The sequence below is a fragment of the Gallus gallus genome, chromosome 8 (genome assembly GCF_016699485.2).
Source record: "Gallus gallus isolate bGalGal1 chromosome 8, bGalGal1.mat.broiler.GRCg7b, whole genome shotgun sequence".
Lineage (NCBI taxonomy): Eukaryota > Metazoa > Chordata > Aves > Galliformes > Phasianidae > Gallus > Gallus gallus.
The window spans coordinates 16,253,675-16,275,409 of NC_052539.1; the positions used below are offsets into that span (position 1 = coordinate 16,253,675).

At 42.2% G+C, this 21,735-nt stretch overlaps 1 protein-coding gene and 1 long non-coding RNA gene across 2 annotated transcripts; one reads left to right on the plus strand and one right to left on the minus strand.

The window, feature by feature from the left end:
• The first annotated feature begins 565 nt into the window (after positions 1-565).
• VTG3 (vitellogenin 3) lies at positions 566-21,665 on the plus strand. Its single transcript, NM_001398307.1, has 35 exons — positions 566-618; positions 950-970; positions 1,101-1,252; positions 2,322-2,573; positions 2,739-2,900; positions 3,010-3,158; positions 3,386-3,536; positions 3,643-3,800; positions 3,882-4,047; positions 4,529-4,654; positions 4,922-5,140; positions 5,551-5,768; positions 5,885-5,982; positions 6,399-6,523; positions 7,145-7,246; positions 7,843-7,962; positions 8,062-8,251; positions 8,587-8,680; positions 9,410-9,595; positions 9,707-9,851; positions 10,349-10,577; positions 10,666-10,841; positions 11,036-11,353; positions 11,684-11,731; positions 11,887-11,973; positions 12,716-12,928; positions 13,019-13,161; positions 14,537-14,675; positions 15,383-15,518; positions 16,467-16,653; positions 18,333-18,424; positions 18,811-18,902; positions 18,985-19,144; positions 20,198-20,359; positions 21,339-21,665. Exons 1-35 carry the CDS (start codon positions 579-581, stop codon positions 21,455-21,457), a joined length of 5,175 nt encoding a protein of 1,724 aa, NP_001385236.1. The 5' UTR covers positions 566-578; the 3' UTR covers positions 21,458-21,665.
• LOC124418136 lies at positions 5,367-7,943 on the minus strand. Its single transcript, XR_006939967.1, has 3 exons — positions 7,220-7,943; positions 6,884-7,003; positions 5,367-5,766 (listed from the first exon to the last, which is right to left on the minus strand). It is a non-coding gene; the product is annotated as an uncharacterized LOC124418136 (long non-coding RNA).
• Positions 21,666-21,735: the final 70 nt, after the last annotated feature.

Sequence of the window (21,735 nt, forward strand, 5' to 3'; positions counted from 1 at the left end):
TGCTGACTGACAGAAGAAGGGTCCCCACTCTGTGAGGATGCTGCCCCTTGCTGCTTGGTGTGAAATGCATTTGGGCAAACCAAAACAGTGCTGTGGATGACAGCATGTGCAGCAGCAGCAGGACATGAGTGTGGTGTCACAGGAGTGCTGCCCAGGCTTTGCACAATCCTTGTGAAGCACTATCAGTTAGATAAGGTTTGTGCCTTGTGGTCAGGTCAGGATAACCTGGGCACAGGTTATAATTTAGCACAGTCTGCAATAGCACCAAACGCTTCCAATGAGTAATGATAGTAGTTTTCCTTACACAAAAAATATTTTGGCTTCACGGGTATTTTAATGCTTTCAACCATCTGTTCCAAAAGGTGCTTTCTGAGCATTTAGATGGTGAGGTGACAACAAGATTGCCTGTGATGATTTTGGCACAGCAATGACTTTGGCCGGGAGCCCCCGGCCCTCTCACCATCAGAGGATTGGAGTGGTTGATAAGAAATTGATAACTCAACAGAATTCCCTGGGCTTGTTAATAGTTCTTCTATAAAAGGTGCACATTTCCCCTGTAGCATTCAGTCACGTTTAGCATGAGGGGATTCATCCTGGCCCTGGTGCTCGCCCTCGTGGGTAAGTCTGAACTTTACTGGTACCGCAGAGCCGTGATCGTCGCTGTGCTCCTCAGGAAGGGATGCCTCCTCAGAGCCCTTTAGGGACAATTCCAGCACAATCTGCTGAAGCCTTTTTATGACTTTGACTGTCAGCTGTTGGATTTCTGTGCCTGAGCATAGCAGCATGTTGTGAGCAGGGCTGGGGCGGGCTCCGTGTCCCAGGGGTGTGCTACAGAAACCCAATGCTGGCTGTCTGACTGCCACCAGCTCACCGAGTAAATGCACAATAAATGTAAAGTGCCCACAGAGTTTGGGTTTCCTCACGCACCCTTCTCTTTCCTCCCATGCAGGGGCCCAGAAGCATGACCTTGGTAAGTGCGCTCCCTCCATCTGCATGTACCTCCTACCCACTCCTTCCAGTGTTAATTGGAATTGGTCTGTGTGGCTAATAGCACAGCAGTCATAGCGAAGGAGGCATTTCTGTCATTTATTTTTCAATAGAGCCTGTTTTTAGTACCGGCAAGACCTACCTGTATGACTACAAGGGCCACATCCTGCATGGGCTGCCAGGCAAGGGGTTGGCAGCAGCGGGGCTGAAGCTGACCTGCAGGCTGGAGATCATCCGTGTGTCTCGCAGTGATCACCTTCTGCAGGTAACTCCCCACCGGTATGTGAACCCATAATGATATCAGATCTGGAAGCGCTGTTACACATAGGAAAGATTAAAACAAACATCTTAGGAAACTGGCACAGAACAGAAGGTGATGGAGAAGGGATGACGCTGTGGAGAGAGCTCTAAGAGGGCTCTTTGCATTTGTCCTGGGAGCTCACTGAATCTGTAACTCCGTGCATCCGTTACTGAAACGGTGAGAGGGAAATTCTATTTCCAGATACAACGCACTTTACACAGAGCAGGATTTTTTTGTAGCCTCACTAAATTTGGTATAACTTCAGCAATTACAGACAAAAGCCCTGAGTAGGATTTACTCTAAGAGGCAAGCCACCGCTGTAGCCCTGATTAAAATAGCTCGAAATAGAGCCCTAAAACCACACCATTTCCCTCCGCGCAGAAACACGTGCCTTAGAGCAGGAGGGCGGCAGGCATGTCTGCGCGTGTGACTGGGCGTATGTGCATGCAGGCACACATTTCCCACTAGGGAGCAGTCAAGGACTTGCAAGCAAGCTTTACGGCCCCGTGTGTTCCAGGTGATGAGCGCCACCCGCAAAGCAGCTGCCAGCCCCTGCTTCGCTGCTCACTTCTGCTTCCCCAGCAGCCCTGCCGCAGCTTTGCTGCTCTGGGACGTGCTCAGCCAGGAGCAGCACCAAGACAGTCCCTATGCGTGTAGGTCGGCAGCTCGAGGGATGGCCCGGCTGACCTGTAGGCTGAAGGGAGAACACGCTGAGAAACTGGAAGAAATGGGAGATGACCCTTTCCGTACAGATCGCTGGCAGCCAGGGTTTCACTACCCAGTACGCTTAACTGTGCTTGCTGAACTTCTGGACCCTGTTTGCATTTCCTTATTTTTCTATCGGAAATCCTGTATGGAAGTTGCTTTTTTTAAGGCGGTTTCCTAGGCACTGTGCGAGAGTCTGAAGAGAAAAACGTCTCATGAGTGCTGGAGAAGTGCCTGGCCATGGACTAGGAGTGTCCAGTTTCACTGTTACTGCACTGTTTCAAGCTGATGGTGAACAAGATGAATGTTTTCCTAATTCTGTTCATAGATCCGATCACCAAAGCTGGAGGAATACCATGGCTTCTGGCCCAGAGACCCCTTCACTCCATCTCCGAAGCTCACAGAGATGATTGCTGTGTGTTTCAGCCAAGCCTTTAAGTTTGAATACACAGAGGGAAGAGTGGGAAGTATTTACGCCCCTGAGAACTGCCCCATCCTCTGCATTAACCTTGTGAGAGGGGTTCTGAACATGATGCAGATAACCATCAAAAAGACACAAAATGTGTATGAACTACAAGAGGTTTGTTTCTTCCCCATTCTGATTTCACCTCTATGCTCCTTTTACTGTTACCTAGTAGCTTGCCCATACATACCCCTTGCCAGGTAGTTTTCATTGACCTATATACTGCTGTAATGAAAGTGAAATTTCCAGTGAAATCTTGTTGTGTTTTGTGAACGCTCACAGGCTGGGATAGAAGGCATCTGCCAGGCCAGATATGTCATCCAGGATGACAGCAAGAATAACCGTGCCACCATTTCCAAGAGCAAGGACCTGACGGACTGCCAGGACAGCGCAGTGCAGAGCACAGGCATGGCCTACATCCGGCCCTGCCCCACCTGCCCCATGGTAGGCTGCGTGCCCACCCCCGCTCTCTGCTGGTGCTGGCAGGGAATTGGGCTTGTCTGTAATCAGTTAACGATTTCCATTTCATATTTGTGTCTCTTTGCACTTTTAGAAAGTCAAAAACATGAAGGGCACAGTGCTGTTCACTTACAAGATGAAGTACTACGGCAGCGGAGCCTTGATGACGTCTGCCATGTCTGAGCAGGTGTACCAGATCTCCCCCTTCAATGAGCCCGACGGGGTAGCAGCCATGGAAGCCAGGTGAGTGCAGTGAATGTCAGCAGTGCGGCAAGCAATAGTGAAAGCTCTCGTCTGTCTGGTGACATTTCCAGACAATGCAGAGCAATGCACAAACCCAAGATTGCTCTGCACTGTGGCAGTGCGGCTGCAGTGCTGGGCACCCTCATCCTGTGGTCCTGGCTGTACATGCCATGTTCTCATGTGGTGTGCCACACTGACACTGAGGCATTTCTGTTTTTCTCTTCAAGACAAGAACTGGTTCTGCTTGACATTAAAAGCACTCCCATAAAGGCTCCAGATACTCAACTGCAAAACCAGGGGAGTCTTCGTTATCATTTCCCAGAAGGGCTGCTCCAGATGCCGATTCCTCTAATAAGAGTCAAAAATGCAGGTGTGCAGGTAGTAGAGGCTTATCCTTATGATGTTTACTGGTCATTTGACCTGTTAACAGGTCTGAAAATTATTTGAGGCCTGGCATTTTTCAACTTTGTTTTCTTCCCCACAGTTAGCAGAAACACTGCGACAATTAGGTCAGAATAATGAAGAAGGACGCACTACAGAAGCTTCAATTAAGTTCTTACAAATGGTCCAGTTGCTTCGTGTAGTGACCCTGGATCAAATCGAATCTGTGTGGGTGCAGTTTGCCAGTGAACAACCGTACAGGTAACTGCACTGCTATCAGGTGGGATTCCCAGCCAGAGGTGTGCTGGGCAACTCAGTAACGAGTCCTCCCCTCCCTGCCAGGCACTGGTTCTTGAGCGCTGTCTGTGCCGCCGGAGCCACTGACACGTTCCAGTTCCTCAAACAAAAAATTCATGATAAGAATCTTAACATCTGGGAAGCAGCTGTGGCTCTCCCTCTGGCCTTCCATTCTGTCATGCCCAATAAGAAAACCCTAGAAGTTGCCTCAGTGAGTACAAATTATTCTCCCTCCTGCTACCCTGCCACTCATTTTGGAGGTGAATTCACACAACTATAAGCAAAGAATGCAACGTGTTTTCTTCTTATTTTGTAAAATGCAAGCTATTAACAAAAATGGGAGATCATTTAGAAAATGTTTCCAAACAATTGTTGCAAAAAAAATTTTAAGGAATATTTTAAAAAACTTTCATAGTAAAATTGCTTTTGATTTCATTTTGCCAAAATGTAGATTAAAAAATTGGACAGACTGAAGAAAATAACACAAAGTAACCAACACCTAAAGTGCATGCATCAGGACTGGAGCAGCTCTACTTTAATCATAGCTGAATCACTACCATTTGATTCAAATTCTGAAAATACTTATGAAAAATCCAAAGTAATTTTTATCTATTTACTTTTCAGATATAAATGTTTCACTGCATGCTAGCTCTAATAAATCAAAATGTTAACAACTATTCCTTCTTCTGCAGACTTTTCTGACCTGTCCCCAGATTCAGAAAGCACCAATGCTGCGAGTACTTGTTTACCTGGGATATGGTAGCTTGGTAAATAAATACTGTGCTCAGCCTTCATTTTGTCCAAACGAACTTCTTCAGGTAGGTGACTCTCATCTCTTATTATTTCATTAGGGGTGAAGAAATTTATAAAATGCCTCTAATTTGCCTCTCACAATGCTGGAAGTTTGGCAACGAGGTGTTTACGTGCCTCACTCTTAGCAGCGAGTCCTTCTGGGAGAAAAATGAGTGGCTTTACTGAGGGTTTTGCACCAGAGGTCATTTCATTTGCTATGGCAGTGTATATTTTTATGCATTATTGCAGGATTGCTGCCTGATGTAATTAACAACAGCCTGCTCTGATTTCAGCCACTCCATGACCTTGCTGCTGAAGCTTCGAGCAGAAGCCATGTTGAAGACATGGCCTTGGCCCTGAAAGCTATAGGCAATGCAGGAGAGCCAGCCAGCATCAAACGCATCCTGAAGTTTTTGCCAACGTTTTCACTTGCTGCCGCGGCATTACCGAGCAGAATTCATACTGATGCCGTGCTGTCCTTGAGGAAAATAGCCAGAAAAGACCCTGCAAAAGTAACTGAAATTATTATTTATGTAATTACCTTTGAGGGTGTGATTTGGGCTGCCTTAGTGATGAAGGGATAGTAAAGCCATCGGGTGACATTAGGAACTCTGGGCAGATTTTGTAGTAACTGGTTTTCCTCTTTCCCATGTTGCAGATCCCTGATATTACCCCATCCTTGTTGACATCCAGGGAAGGGGATTGCTTCAGTCACTATAACACTCTGTTGCTAATGGCTTGTTCTTCCATCTCTGTTTATTGTGCACGTAGCAATATCTTCATTTTCAGTGATGGGCTTCATGCTCAGTGTTTTGTTTAGGGTTTTGTTCACCATTCACTGCAGATCAGACACGCACAGTTTAGGACACACTTTTTCCTGAGGAATTGTGAGGTATTCACAGGCTGTATCTTCCTCCTCTAGGTAAGGGGGATCGCTCTCCAAATTTTTATGGACAGCACACTTGCTCCTAATGTACGCATGACGGCTTGCATTGTCCTCTTTGAAACAAAGCCTTCTCTTCCTATCGTGGTAGCCATGGCCAGCTCGCTGCTGACGGAGACCAGCTTACAAGTGACCAGTTTCATGTATTCGCACATGAAGGCTTTGGCAGTAGGCAGGATCCCACAGCTCTACAATCTGTAAGCAGAAGTAATACGGTTTTTAGTTGCAAATAGTGATATACATTTTTCTCAGTTTTCTAAGAATTTGGTCACAGTTGACTATCTTCATATGATTTTAACTCTTTATTACTCAGATCTGCTGCTTGCAACATTGCCATTAAACTTCTGAGCCCCAGACTTGACAAGTTGAGCTATCGTTACAGTAAGGTCGTTCATGCTGGTGGTTATTCACGTGAGTACCAGATGCCCTGTTCACCACTTAGGCTTACATAACTCAATGCTTCCATTGTGTTCTATAATTTCCATCCAAAATCCTGCCATGGGCTGTGGGCTTAGTGCACCCTTGAAACAAAAGAAAGCACTGGAGCCTCCTAAAATGCAAAATCCTCAGAAGGTGTTCTACTACTCTTTGGGTATCTGCTGGGGAAAGAAGTGTCTGGACATGGATTTAGACCTCCTGCTTTGATCACTGTGATGTTTTTTACTCTGCCCTACAACAAAGATCCCTTCTTGAAGTTACAAGCTTGAGGACCTGTGGGGCTGAATACCAGCAGAGTCATTTGCCATCTAATACAGCATGCACCTAAAGTAGCTTAAATTCACCAGACACCTTGGAGACCCTAAAAAAATCTCTTTTGTTTGTTATAGATGTGTATAAGGCTGGTGCAATTTGGAGGGTCTATCTAATGAACAGTCCCAACACTGTGTTTCCATCTGATATAATCACGAAAGTAAGAGGATATTACGCAAATACTGCAACAGATATTGTAGAAGTAAGTATTTCATTAAAACAAGCTACAACCCAGCTACAGACAGCATTACTCGTTAATGCATGCATTGTTTGACTGTCTGTGAGGATTAATTTGGAAGGGAAAATTTATATAATAATTATGATTTTACTTGTATTTGGGCGTCTTGACACGTGGACTGAACACTTTCAGTATAGGCATGAAAATCTACCAGAGCACAGGAAAGCTTACATAGCAGAGTATTTGTCTGCTGACCTAAAATCACATGACATCTAGGATGCTTTATGTAAGTACAGGCAATGAGCAGCTGAAATTAAATTTCAGGCAGCAATGCAGCCCCAGCAGCACAAAGCTCCATGTAACAGCATGCAGGCATTTACTCACCTTCTTGGGTAAATTTTGCAGCTTGCGTTGATCTTTGAGCTGCCCTAAAATTATCCCTGCTGACTAATTCAGAGCTAGCTCAGCACGCCCTCAGCATCTGCAGTCATAGCCAGCAGTCACCTGCAAAGTAAACATAGCCTTATAAGTGCTGTGGCTTCCTGTAGTATGTATTTAGAGTCGCCTTGGTGGGTGTAATGCCAGGTACAAAGGTACTGAGCTTTCTGGTACTTGAGCTGCGATGCTCCGTGCTGTTTCCTACAGATGGCTCTCCGGTCACAAAGCCTAACCAGTGTCATCAGGAAACAGAATATTCCCTTTGCTGAATACGATACATACAAGACACTGAAGGAACTTGGTAAAAAGGTATGCCTTTATCCACCCTCCTGATTTGTTTGCAATAGACAGTTCCCACCAGCACCAGGGTTGCATCAGCTACCCACCTAGCCACCCCTTTGATGTCTCAGTCAGCCATCCTGTTTGGTCACAGAGAGATGTTCTTAGACTGTACTTACACTAAGAACAGAAGCCATCTTTTCACTCAACGTATGAAGCACACTGTGCAAAGCTGCCCTTAATGTACAGTACAAAAGATGATGACAATAATGTTAGACAAAATTTGTGTGGTTTAAATTGTATGTTAAAACACTATAAGTGGTTGCTCTTCTCTCTCAAAATGATTAGTGAATAAGACTTTTGTTTATGAGCCCTTGGGTGTCACCCAGTACTTAAGTAGCAAAAATTACCAAGGCCTTACCTCATTCTTATGTAGGGAAACACCCACTGAAGTCAGTGAAGCAACATGAGAAAGGCCACATCAGTTCATGCCTGTAAAATGTCTACCATTTTCTGGCTAAGGAACCTCAGTATGCGTCAGATGTCATCTACTCTTTGTTAATACAATGATGTATGTTAAGAAACTGTTTCTTCCCTTTCTCCTTCATCTCTCCTTAACACTGCAGCTTCTGGGGTGGAAAGAATTGCCTCCCGAAGATCCTCTGCTGTCTGCTTACATCAAAGTGTTGGGCCAGGAGATTGCCTTCGTTGACATTGACAATGGTATCATTCAGCAGGCCATGAAGGTAGTGACAAGGCTGTTGCCTTTTCTGTCTGTGTTGCTGAGTAACTTCCCTCCCCTAACTCACCATACCTGCTCATTTAACTCATTTCTGTTCCTTCAGAGTCTAACTGGATCATCAAGCTGGCAGCCAGCAGTGAAAAGAGCAGTGGAGGAGGCCCAGCGAGGTGTTTCAGGCCAATGGGCACTGCCAGCAGTGGTGGCTGAGCTGCGGCACACCGTCCCCATGGTGCTGGGCCTGCCGCTGGAGCTCAGCGTGTGCGGTGCTGCACTGGCCCAGGCCGCGGCCGCCGGTGAGCGTGGGACACCTAACAGCAATTCCTTCCCAGCAGCTGTTGTTCCATCCCTCTGCTGGAATTAATTCCCTCTGTGATCTTGAAAAGTGCTCTTGTAATGTGGCAATACTAGCGTCCAGGAACCTCCAAAGGGTCTGTGAAATAATTACCACGTTGCACTTAGGACATATTTGTATAATTCTGTTTTAAGAGTAATGGTCTTCAAAGAACCATGGGAAGTATTTAAAAATGTAGAAGCACAGCTCATGTGTTAACTACTGCATTTATTGAAAAATTGCATGTCCAGCATTTTTTTTTTCTCTGCTCATATAATTTCTCTCTGTCTTTTACAGTTGATATTCAAATGTCACCACCATTACCGGACAATTTCAGACCTTCAAAGTTGTTGGAAACCAACATGGATATTCATGCTGATATCAAGCCAAAGTATGAATGACGTGTATTTTCATATGTATATACACACATTCATTCATATTTATATCTGAAGTAGGTGTGTTGGATAAAGATGTTGTTTGGCCCAAATCTGGGATGGCTGTACTAGTCCTGAGCAGTGAAACTGTAAGAAAGCAACACAATCACGTGGTGCTTTGTGACCTTGCAAGGCTAGCAAAGTGCACTGTGTCAAAAAGGAATGTGGTGATGTTCTGCCATTGCTGATAATGCTCACACTTGTACCTGTTCAGTGACTAAAGCTACTAAGCTGTGAAGACGTATTTGCTTATGCATAATTTCTTTTCTTCATCACTGAAAGCTGAAAGCTAGGGAGATTTCAGGGAGAAAAGTAAAACCCTCCTAATCGACAAAAGCAACAGCAACTGTACTAACAGTGATAATAGTAATAGTGAGAATAAGAACAGTGATAATAATAAGCAATTAGACAAAATCGGAAGCTAGAGGAGGATTCTTATGTTAGCTTGTCCTCAAGCAATGTGTCAGTGATAAAGCAGTGAGAGGATCCACATTCGCTTTGTTCATCAGATAAAACCTTTTACTCTCCAGTGGCACTTCAGCTTTTTTATCGTGTTACATCTTTTTAATCTGCCAGCAGTAGTTCTTGCAATAAACTGAACACTGTGAAAATTCAATTCTGCATTTCGAAGATAAAAATGCGTATATTGATTTGTAATTATGCATGTTTTTATTTCACACTTTCAGAGTATATATTCATATGATTGCTATGATGGGTACTAATACACAGTACCTTCAGAGTGGTCTTGAACTTCATGCAGAGTTCAGTGCCAACACTACAATGAAATTTGATGCCAGGATAAATATGAAAGAGAAGAATGTGAAGATTGAAACCCTTCCCTGCCATCAGGAAGTTGAGCTCGCAGCTGTAAGGTACAGAAGAGTTGGCCACACACTGCTTGTTATGCGTTAACTGATTGTGAGCTCTCCTTTATAAATTATGAATGTGCAACTTTACTTGCTTTCTTTTTATCACCTCCACAGGAGCGAAGCTTATGCTATTTCAAGAAACACGGAAGAAGTAGATACTGAAAAGAAGTCCCCTATTCTCCCAAAAGGAGAAATGCCAACTATCTCCAACCAGCGTTTCCAGTCATCAGAAATCTTTTCAAGAGCCAGAAGCTGGAAGGTAACAGGGCCTGTACTGCAGGCAGGTAGAGAACAGACAGCTTCCCAAAGCCCAAGGGAATCCCTGCAGGGAAGTGCAGAAGCCCATTCTCTGCAGTGCTCTTCAGCTTCTCAGGCCTAGTGGTGGCACTGGATGGATATGTTGAACTGCTGCAGGAAGACTATTATCTCTCCAACAGGTCCTGGAGGTTCTCCTTTGGGAGTTTGTTTGAGAAGCACTGCCTGGGAAAGGCTGGCTAGGTGCTCTGACCGACACAGTACATTTGGGGTTGGACTCGATGATCTCTAGAGGTCCCTTCCAACCCCTACAATTCTATGATTTTGTGATTCTGTGATTTTGGAAGAAACCCCCACTTCTTCCAATGCTTGGGTGTCTAATTTTAAGCAATGCTTCCCTTCTCAGACAAGATTGTCATCATTTTCATCATTAATGAGAATATAGAAAAGATCTTCAGAGCTGTAAAATATTTTTATTTACCATATTTTTGTTTAATATAGCAAAGAAATATTCCCAGTGTGATGTCCAAAGAACACCTGCAAGGTTCAGAAGAGGAACATCACCATGGTGTAGGACAAAGATCTTATGCACATGTCTTCTGTAGAAAATTAGCCAGTTTGGGATGTTCTGCTTGTCTCAGCCTAAAGTCACGGAATTCTCCTTTCTTAAGAAATACCTGTCTGAACAACTTAGTTGGAGAACTTGAAGCCAAAATAGTTTTGAAGCCAGGTACAGTAATGAAAACAAGCTTTTCTGTTAATCTCTGTGAATGATACTCAAATAGTACAATGCTGGAACATAGGTATCTTGACTCTAGTTCATACAGATGCTGATATTGAAAAAATACAGCTGGAGATACAAGCAGGAGCCAAAGCAGCTTCCAAAATAATTGATGCAACAAGTTCAGGACCTAAAGAAGAGAAGAAGCCATCTCTGTATGAGAATATTAAAGCTAAACTGAAGAAGATTCTAGGCATTGAAAATGTGTTCAAGGTAGGAGACTTTGAGTATGGGAGGTAGGAATAATTTCCCTCAAATGATGCCAAGGTACAATGTCTGCAGTGTGTGGGGCTAAGAGGTTGTGTTTCCTTGAATGGCTGTGGTGACCAGCTTGTCTGACACCCAGAGAAATGTTACAGAGCAAGCTGTATATAAACTGTTTATAACTCTCTGAACTGTTTTTGGAGGTCGCAAATAAAACACGTCATCATAAGAAGTGGATTCACAGTAGAGTAAAGGCTGCAGTTACAGACCTCTGGGAAGAGCCCAGTGCAACCCCACTCTCCAGTTCCTCTTCCACTGATTCCTCTGCTGAGGGTGAGGAGCCTGGAAATAAACGTGATAAAGATGAGATATGGCAATTTGGGAAGAAGTATGGTGCTGACAGCAGCAGCAGCAGCAGCAGCAGCACTGGTTCTGGCAGCAGTAAGACCTGCAGCAGCAGCAGAGAGGACAGCTCTAGAGACAAGCACTGCAGTGTGGACAGTGAATATTTCAACCAACAGGTAATTAACTCAGACTGGATTTTTTATATTTATGTGGTGAATGTTTTTCTACCAGAAATCAGGAAATTGTGCCAATAGGGAATGGATCAATGAAAAGCAGCTGCAGCATGGACAAGGTAACCTAGTAGAGCTCTTTCCTGTTTTCATTTCTCTGGTTCGCTGAAGCATTTCAGTTCAGAATTTCACATTCCAGAAGATTTTAGTTTAAAATGCTTTAAAATTTGCATCTAGCTTTGCTTTTTCTTCATACTCAATACTGAATTTTTAATGCATTTGTCAAAAGTTTTTTTTCTTCTCTTGAATCTTCTTACACTCTATTCATCTTCACAGGCAGATCTACCCATTTACCAGTTTTGGTTCAAGCCAGCAGATGAACAGGTATATTTTCTGCTTATGCTGTGGGCAAGGCCTGTAACTGCTCTCATTAGCTTTACTGGAACTTAGGTTAGTGAGAATAAAATCATCAGAAATAAGTTCTACAGTGACTTGCAGTGGTAAACAACTCAATTCAGAGTGATTTTCTGTTGTTGCAGGACCCACGAAGGAAAGTTCAGAACAGCAGCATCAGCTCCTCTTCTTCTTCATCTAGTGATGAAGGCATCTCTACACCTGTGTCTCAGGTGAGGATCTTTATATATGAGAAGTAAACACATTAACTTTCAATTTCTAATTAATGTATGCTTCTGATAATTGAATAGGAAAAATATGGCCCTTGCCAGCTCCATCTGGACTAATCTTTCCAAACACTCCTGTTGCTCCTACTACAACACACTCCATCGCTTGTCCCACTCCTGCTCTCCTTGGCTGGGTGGGCATCTCTGTCCCTCAGCTCTGGCAGGACAGGAAAAGCCAGGGCAGCTGCTGCCAAGCAAAAGGGCTCTGAATTTGGAGGAGTCACAGGCTGCTTCACATGCAAATAGCCTGCTTTGGACAGCATGACCTCCTCATCCTTCCATCAACATAAACTATCCCAGTTTTAAGCAGGTGTCTAAACAATTCTTATCAGAAAGATGATTAGCGAAACTACAGGTTGATAAGACAGCAATGCTGAGATGGGCAGTGTTGGGTCTTTATACAACGGGGTCCTACTTCATGCTTCCTTTTTGTTACACTGAACTTATGCTACCAAAAGATTCACAACATTATACTGTTATACTTATGTAGGTTCTAAGACCTCTCTGTTGAAAGAGCAAATCTATACACAAACTGAATTGATTGCGTGACGGTCTATGATGTTGTCATTTAGTTTATATAAAAAGACCTTTTGAGTGAAACTTTACAAATGCTTTTTGTTTGTGATTTGAATATAGTAATTTTAATGCTTTGTTTATGTGTTTGGTCTCTCTTCTCTACTGACTTAAGCCTATGTTCCTGGGAGACAGCAAGCCACCAGTACTGGCTGCAGTTCTTCGTGCCATCAGAAGAAATGAGCAGCCGACAGGATACCAGCTTGTACTTTACACTGACAGACAGGCCTCCAGACTGAGGGTGCAGGTGTTTGTTTCAAGCATCACAGAATCAGATAGGTGGAAACTCTGTGCTGATGCTTCAGTAGTAAATTCCCATAAAGCATCGGTAGGTTTAAAATATGATCAGCTCAAATGTAAATGAAATTTAACAATCTTACTGTGCTTTGCACACAAAATATGTATTCCCCTCTACTAGGGTACCCTTAAATGGGGTAAAGATTGCCAGGACTATCAGGTTGCTACTCAGATTGCAACAGGGCAATTTGCTGCACACCCGGCTATACAGGTGAAGCTGGAGTGGTCAGAAGTGCCTTCAAGCGTCCGAAAAACTGCCAGATGGTGAGTTTTTACTCTGTTTTTTGAAAAATTCAACGACGCCAATGCTTCAGATAATTACAGAATCAATTCTGCAATTTCTGAGCTGGAAAATTTTCCCTTAATCCATGCGATTTTGTAATATCAGATGACAAGTCTTTTTTTTTCTGTGCATTCATTTCATCAAAACTTAGTGCTTTTTTGTTTGCAAGATAACTGACTGAAACAAAGAGGATGATGGGATTAACATAATTTCCTGTGGGCTTTTATTTTAAAGTGCTGAATTAGGAGCTTGGTCTCTTGATGCTTCATAATCATTGTAGGCTCTGAGCAGAAGCCTATACTTGGTTCTCTAGAGGAACTTGTCTCTTACAGACTGTACAGTGAGCCTTAAGAGATTCATTTCCTAACATAGGCAATTCACTTCCAGTTTCTGAAGGTGATATGAATATTTTGCATATGGTTTATTGCACACTAAATAGCAAGTGCTGCATGACACTTAGTACAAGAAAACTACTGTATTCAGTTTATATGTGCATCTATCCGTATGTACCTACATATTATATTCATTATCTGTTGTATTCATACATCTATTATACTTATCCACATTGCATTTACCTACAATAATTCAGAGACCTGTATCAAACCTCATCTCTTTAACAGTGATGCCAAAATACAGGCATATATAACAATCCAGTTATGCAGGCAACACATGTTAAAGGGGTACAAGTGATTCAGTTAACAAATGTCTTCTGAAGAGGATAACTTTTTATTAGATTGTACTACCTTGATGTGCTGTTACCTGCCATTACTATAGCAGAGGAAAGCATCCAACTGACTATGCTGGAGCATAACCACAGAATTCAGCTTTGCTCTGCACTGAGATTATACCTTTCTTCTTCTTCTTCTTCTTTTTAGCAATGTTTTCTGTATTTCTCTATCTGAATCCCAAGCCTATAACGTCTGAGTATAGAGATCCCTCTGTCACCTTATTGACAATCTTGGTGCTAAGACTGACAGTCCTTGCTAAAACTGACTATTGCAGGACTAAAACATATTAATAACCAGTCATCTGTTTTTTAGGACTTCAGTATTTTTGTTTTTTAGGACTTCAGTATTTTAGTTTTTATTTAATCAGAGCTTACTTTTTAACTGTGTTTGTCTTTAAAACTAGTTAGCTATACTTTTCTTCCCATATCATACTGCTGTTCAGTCTCTTGAGGGCTGTTAAAATCTTCCCATCCCCCTTCCCGCACACAACACCATGTGTTACAAACCCTGCTACATAATGTATATCTAACAGAGAGTGCATATTGCTATAGGAGCTGTTTTAGTCTGAACAAATGACAGTCTTTTCAAAGATGGATGGTTTCAATCACTTATTTACCTTCTTTTCCAGGTTCTACACATATCTTCCAGGAGCTGCATATATGCTTGGCTACTCCCAGAAGCAGCAGCATGGTCCTTCTCACCAGGCAGCCATGGTGATGGCTCTGACGTCTCCAAGAACCTGTGATGTGGTCCTGAAGCTACCTGAGGTAACTACTTCCACCATCTTTTGTCCAGGAGCACTAAGTACTTATGGAATTGAGGATTAATAGCTTTTTTAACTCACCATCTAAAAGAAAAATTTCTCATTTATTGATCCATAAAGAAGCTTCCCCATTGTGTTTACATGGATGATTCCATTATGAAAATATCTTAAAAAGCTTCTCTCTCTCTCAAGTAGTGTGTAAGCACATGAAATAAGAAAGAGGCTGTAGTACCATAATCATATTGATAACACATTAGCAATTACTGATTAAGGAGACTACTCCTCCAAAACTCTTCAGGAAGACGACAGGTCTTGCTGTGCCTTGGGAGAGATAATGAGAGCAGGCTGCAGAGAATCATGATAGCCAAATAGTAGCCCTCAGCATATAGGCAAGAAAAAGGTGTTCATCTCAGGTAAGCAAACCATTTGGACTGTGAGTATGATGAACAACTCATGAAAAACTCATGAATTGATAAATACCAAACTTAATTTATAACAGTGCTTTTCTATTGATAGCAGATGTGTCAAGCTATAAAAATATTTTATGCTGTAGAGAGAGGACTTTATTTATTTTAAGCTCTGACCTAAATCTAGGTTCTAATTTAGATTTCAGTAAGTACAGGTTTGAATGCTATTGGAAAATCCTATTTCATCTCCACATTGTATATGGCATTTGCATTCATTCATATTTGTTTTCTGACTGATTTTCAGCTCACAGTTTACAACAGAGCCATCAGGCTTCCCCTGCCACTCCCTTCAAGTTCAGATACACCAACCTCAACACTACCATCCTCCAAATGGAACGTCTTTTACCAAGCAGCCTTTTCAATCATTGAAAACCTTAAAGGTCAGCAATTAACTATCTGCACACGTATTTAGAATTTCAAAAATCAGCTGGACTTCACATGGAAGTAATTCTGTCTGAAATGAAAATCTATGAGGCTGCAAAGTTGTGAGGAAAAATAAACTTGTGTTGGCAAAATTAAATATTCAGTTCTATGCCAAACAGCAACAGTAAATCTCTCTGTACATCTATTTAAACTTCACTGCAGAGATTGTTCCAGGAGGAAAAGCATTAAAGATTTATGAGAAAGACATTTAAGTGGATTCAGTTTTGGGGTGCTCTACTTGAATGGTGCTGCTGCATAGCAGCTAAACCAGCTTCAAAAATGCACCCGTAACTTTCACCTTTTGAAGGTGAAGTTTGAGAAGATTATTTTTGCATTAATGTCTTTAGGAGATACATAGGTTAAATTTTAAATTGAAAGGCCTTACACCAAAACTGGTCTGTTAATTAAAATTGATGTAAAACAGTTTTTAATTGGAGCAAATAGAATTTCCAACAAAACACAGTGAAAAGGGGAAGAATCTACTACAGTGTTTTGTTTGTTGTTTTTCTTTTCCTCCACATTTTCTTACCATTTCTAACCCTGATTATGTCTCAATATACATAACAGCAACACTTGTCATTGAATTTACTCTTGTACTAGAGATATGTGAATTGTTAACAACAGTCAAGAAATTCTTTCGACTACAGCAAAGTTACAAAAGCCAAAAGGCCACATACAGAGGGTTGCACCCATTCTGAGCAGAACTTCTCTCTCGGTGACTGAATTGTGAATGGGTCGCTGTGCTGCCTGTGGACTGACTAAGTTTTGATTGGCAAATCCAAAAATGGGAGTAGGTAAAACCAGAAAACTTTCAACAGTAAAAAAATAAAAACAACACACAAATCTATAATAGAATAACTGTCTTAAAAATACAAAAGGTTTACTTCTGTGGGCTTTTTTTTCAGCTCGTTGTTCAGTTTCACAAAATATGATAACAACCTTCAATGGAGTTGAGTTTAACTATTCAATGCCTGCAAATTGCTACCACATCTTGGCACAGGATTGTAGTCCAGAACTGAAGTTCCTGGTAATGATGAAAAGACTTGGAGAATCTGCTGATCTCACAGCAATAAGTGTCAGACTTGCCAGCCAGTAAGTAACTGCAAATGTGATGACAGATAGATGTCAAGCTGATGATGCTATAAATGTGAAGACCTTGTTGTTCAGGCAGATCAGTACGAGCATAAGACTCGTGGAAATGTTCCTGATGTCAATGGAAAGATTTCTAGGAATGTCACTGAGGTTTGGGATTGTGCTTTTCCTTTGAGAAGTCCTTTGTTTCTGAAATATATCTGAGGTTTGCAGTAACTTATAGTCTTCACTGTCTGAAACTCTTCATTAATTAACCATCTTATTTCATTTCTTAGTAATTAGGTAGAAACATAAACCATAAATCCAAAAGAGACTACTGTAATAATTTAGCCTGAACTCCTGTGCTAAACTAATAACTAGGACTAGTTAATATCTGCAATCATCTCATCAGTGATGTTGAGAAGTGGGCGTTAAATAGTGCCAGTCCCAGTACCAACCCCTGAGGAACATGGCACTTCACTGGTCTCCACCTGGACACTGAGCTGTTGCCTGCAACTGCTTCTGTGCAAACACCTAGACAGCTCCTTATCCAGTGAGTGCTACAGCCATCACATCCATGTCCCTTCAACTCAGAGACAAGGATGTCATGTGGAACATTGCCAAAGGCTTTGCACAATTCCAGGTAGATTATGTCAGTTGTTCCTTCCTTATCCACCAACACTGTAACCCTGTCATAGAAGGCCACCAAATTTGTCAGGTGTGATTTGCTCTTAATGAAGCCATGGTGGCTGTTCCTACTTGCCTCTCTATTTTCTATGTGCCTTATCATAGTTTCCAGGAGGATCTGCTCTGCAATCTTGCCAGGCACAGAGATGAGACTGACTGGCCTGTAGTTCTCCTAGTGTTTTCTTTTTCCCTTAAATGATATATAATTTTCCAAATCTATTTGAAACTAATTTAAGACATGCTTTGTTTCGTCTTGGAACAGCCATGGGCTCTTCTTTAAAAACGTAATCTGATACTCCAAGTAGTATGGAATTATGTGTACCAAAGTCATTGCAGGGAGTAATCTTCAAAGTGCATATACAACCTTTGATCTGTATGGTTTAAAATTATCTGAAAATTGTCTGCCAAGCTGTGCCATAATGTTAGAGAAACAGAGAGAAACTAGTATTCCCTGCACTGTTTTGCCAAAAAGCAGATGGATGCTTGTTTTGTGAACCATATTTTTTTGTGATAAAGACATTCCTTGTCACTGCATCGTTCCTGACTTTTTTTGACATATGTAGTGATGTGTTTTTGATGTGTTTGTGCATCAGACCTCATTAGAACACTGCTCTCAAGCATATAATACAATACACAGGCTATTCAAGCTGCACGAGATTATAATTGATGTAAGGAGGCCATTCTTCCTCTGAAATGTAAAGCACCTTCAATTTATGTGAACATAAGAGGAACTGTACTGTTTTGGAGCAAGGATCCATGTAGTCTGGTGTCTGCCTGAACTATGGCCACAAGCAGACACTCAGAACTCGATGAGACCAGGGAAAGAGCTTTTGTGAGCAGACCCCCTGGCATGCTTTCCTGGGCTCTCATAACTTTCCTCACAAAAGGTAGCAGGTAATTCATCTCAGAATGACTCGAGCATCCTGCAGTGTTGGTTCTAACAGAATTAGAAACTGTGAACTGAACAGTGAGAAGCACAAGCATTTATTTACACTCATTTCCTTTACTTGAAGTGAGGTTGACATGTATGTTTCCAATGGACTAATCCAGCTGAAGATTAATGGTGTTCAAACCCCAACAGATGTTCCATACACATCTAAGTCTGGTAGGAGACTCACCTTTATATTTTGTTTAATCTTTTCTGTTCTTTTAAAAAATTACGTGATCTTGCAAACCCCTCTCAAGATAGAGATCATCCCACTATGAGAAACATTTAGATGCTTTTATTATAACTTCATCCTGACCTTCATGGAGTGATAGGAAAGATGGGCAAAGAAGGAGATGCCAATCCTGTGTATCTGTAAAGCACATAGTGCAAGGCTACACGTACCTTGTGCTGTCCACAGAGAATCACAGAACAGGCAACCTGATCTCCCGCAGCCCTATCCACTGACTGCATTAAGGCCCCAAGAGTTTGACTGGTGGTTAGGTTTGGATCCTAAAATAATAACCTCCTTTTCAAAGATATCTCATTTTTCTCATTTGTTGCAGGTCTGCTGATAAGCAGTGAGAAGGAAGGTTTGTCATTAAAAGCCCCTGAATATGGTGTAGAAAAACTATATTACGATAGACGTAAACTTGAGGTATTTTTATTATTATTATTTTCAGAGGATTTATTTTTAGAAGAAAAACATCTAAGAGTGTCTTTTCTTTATTTCCACAAAGATTCGGGTTGCTTTCTGGATGGTTGGAAAAACATGTGGTATTTGTGGAAAATATGATGCTGAGAAGAAAAGGGAGTATCAAATGCCCAGTGGATATTTAGCTAAAGATGCAGTGAGTTTTGCTCAGTCGTGGGTCATCTCAGAAGACACGTGTACTGGAGGTATTTAGATTCCATCACTACTGTTTACTAATTAAGTAGTTACATGAGTAACCCTAAGATTTACATAGCTAATTTATGTTATCGTATTATTTTTGTGATCACTCTACCTGTGATTAATGGCCATAGGCTTAATTTTTTTTTTTCCTGAGTTTGGTAGTACACTGCAAAGTCTGGATTTGTTGCATTCTTGTGTAACTTCTTCCACATTGCCAAACTAGTTGAAGTTTGTTTGTTTCTGCATAAAATTATAAACCTAAATCTTCCTAAGCTGATAAATTAATACAAAAGCTAGGTAGTTTGCCTGTTGACAAAAGACATTGTATCTTGTCCACAACAGTTGTGGGGTTTATGTTTCCTTCCTTCTTTTTCTTTTTTTTCCATTTTCCATTCTGTTATTTCAAGCTTTTAAATCCCATTAAAAGATCTATATATATTTAGCCCTGGCAAAAAAAACATAGAGGGAACCTGAGGTGGGAAATAATTATTTTAATTTACTCAGGCTAAAGATGGAATTAATCTGAAACCTTCAGCCTGTGAATGACTGTTCTTCCCGTTCAGCTCCTGTAACTGGACGCAGTAGGGTACACTGCATTTTGTATGGGAACCAACTCTGTGGGCAACCCGTGGCATTTTTGGAACATACTCTTCCATCAATCTCCCTTGAGGACACTGGTCTAGGCATGCTCAGTCATGGCAAGGCTGTGATGACAGGCACAGTGCAGAAGTGGATGTATGTATGTGTAGGAGCCACTGCAAAACTTAAGTGCTGTCACGGTTTGGGTAAAGCTGAGTGTCAGCTGAGCAAGGGTTACACAAGTATCTGTCTTCTTGGATTTCTTCCCCTGTGCCTGTCCTGGGGACTGTACCCCAAATGCCCCATTCTCTCACAGTGTTTGACAGAAAACAGCCTTCCCTTCAGTGAGACTAGTTTTGTGTATCTTGTGTCCCTCAATATGTTCACTGGTCTTAATTGTTGTTAATACTACATACTGAATTCAAAAATATTATTCATAGAGATTCTCTAGTTTCTTTAAAAGCATTTTTGTTTTATAGCTTGCAAGCTGCAGAGGAAATTTGTCAAAATTGAGAAGCCGGTTGCATTTAACAAAAAGGCCTCAAAATGCTTTTCCATTGAGCCAGTTTTACGCTGTGCAGAAGGCTGTTCAGCAACCAGGACTGTTCCTGTCTCTGTGGGTTTCCACTGTGTCCCATCTGGTGAGTATGCAAACACAGTGCTTGTGCAACTTGTGCACAGCACAATGCATGTGTTAGAGTGCAATTCCTCAGGCTCAGAGGAGACCTTGCCGTTCTCTACAACTTCCTCAAAGGAGGTTGTGATGAAGTGGGGGTCAGCCTTTTCTCCCAGGTAACCAGTGATGACGAGAGGTAAAGGCCTTACACTGCACCAGCAGAGATTTTGAATGGATATTAGGAAAAACTTATTCTCTGAAAGAGTGGTGATGCGTTGGCACGAGCTGCCCAGGGAGGTGGTGGTGTCATTGTCCCTGGAGGTGTTCAGGAACTGCGTAGATGTGGCACTGAGGCACGTGGCTTAGTGGGTGTGGAGGGGATTGGTTGATGGTTAGACTTCACGATATTAGAGGTCTTTTCCAATCTTAATGTTTCTATGATTCTATGATTCCTACTTTTGTACTGCTCCGTACTCCTCCTCCTCTCCATAGTGAGACACAAAGCCATAGCCCACCTTAAGGCTCCATGGGATCCAGATACTTAAGCTGCTCAGCTTGCGTGTATGGGAAAAAAAAAGCTCAGTCTCAGGCAGAGGCCTCCCATTTCAGCCTCTCCAGATAAAAAATGAGGATGAAATATTTCAAAATCTTTGCACACCAGCAAATAAGCCTTACTAACAAGCATCTTAGCTAAAATTCATGCTACCTAAATATAAATGATCAAATAAGTGAACTTACTTTGTGTAACAATCACATCAAACCAACAGAGATGCACACTAAACACACAAGCACGAGCCTACTCTTGCTTTCAGGACTTTCCTTTCTTGAGAGCTATATCTACATACTCATCTTGGGATGAACCTTCATGCCGTTTATGTAACACCACGTCACACACACGCTGGTGTGAACAGTTGTGAACCCTTCAGTTTTATCACAGTTAGCGCTGAGTACCTCAACGTATTTAAAAAACCCCTCAAATGGCTCCCTTCTCCTCTCATTTACAGACTCCACACTCGAGCTGGAGGAAGAGCAGGTGAGGTTAGACCAGAAGTCTGAGGACTTGGTGAGCAGAGTCGATGCCCATACGGCGTGTTCCTGCGCCCAGCAGCTGTGCTCAGCGTGACGCCCCGTATCACGCGATGCATCACGTTTGCTATCAGCGTTAGCGCTCTCTGTGGTACTGTGGACACAACCGCGCTGGCCGGCAGAGCCGAGGCAGAGCCTGCTTCACTACGCTGTTTTCCTCCGCAGTTATTTTGAGCTCTTCGCAGTAACTGTGGATTCCCTTAAGCCGGTCTCATCTTTTAATAAAACACTGCTCTTTAAAATCACCCCAATGGACGTTACTTCCTTCTGCACGCGTACCGCCCTCATCAGAAGCCGCCGACCCGGCCCGCTCCT

Coding starts and splice junctions, on each gene's coding strand:
- VTG3 (NM_001398307.1), top strand. CDS start 579: ATGAGGGGATTCATCCTGGCCCTGGTGCTCGCCCTCGTGG. Junction 971..1,100: donor GGCCCAGAAGCATGACCTTG/GTAAGTGCGCTC, acceptor ATTTTTCAATAG/AGCCTGTTTTTAGTACCGGC. Junction 2,901..3,009: donor CCTGCCCCACCTGCCCCATG/GTAGGCTGCGTG, acceptor TTGCACTTTTAG/AAAGTCAAAAACATGAAGGG.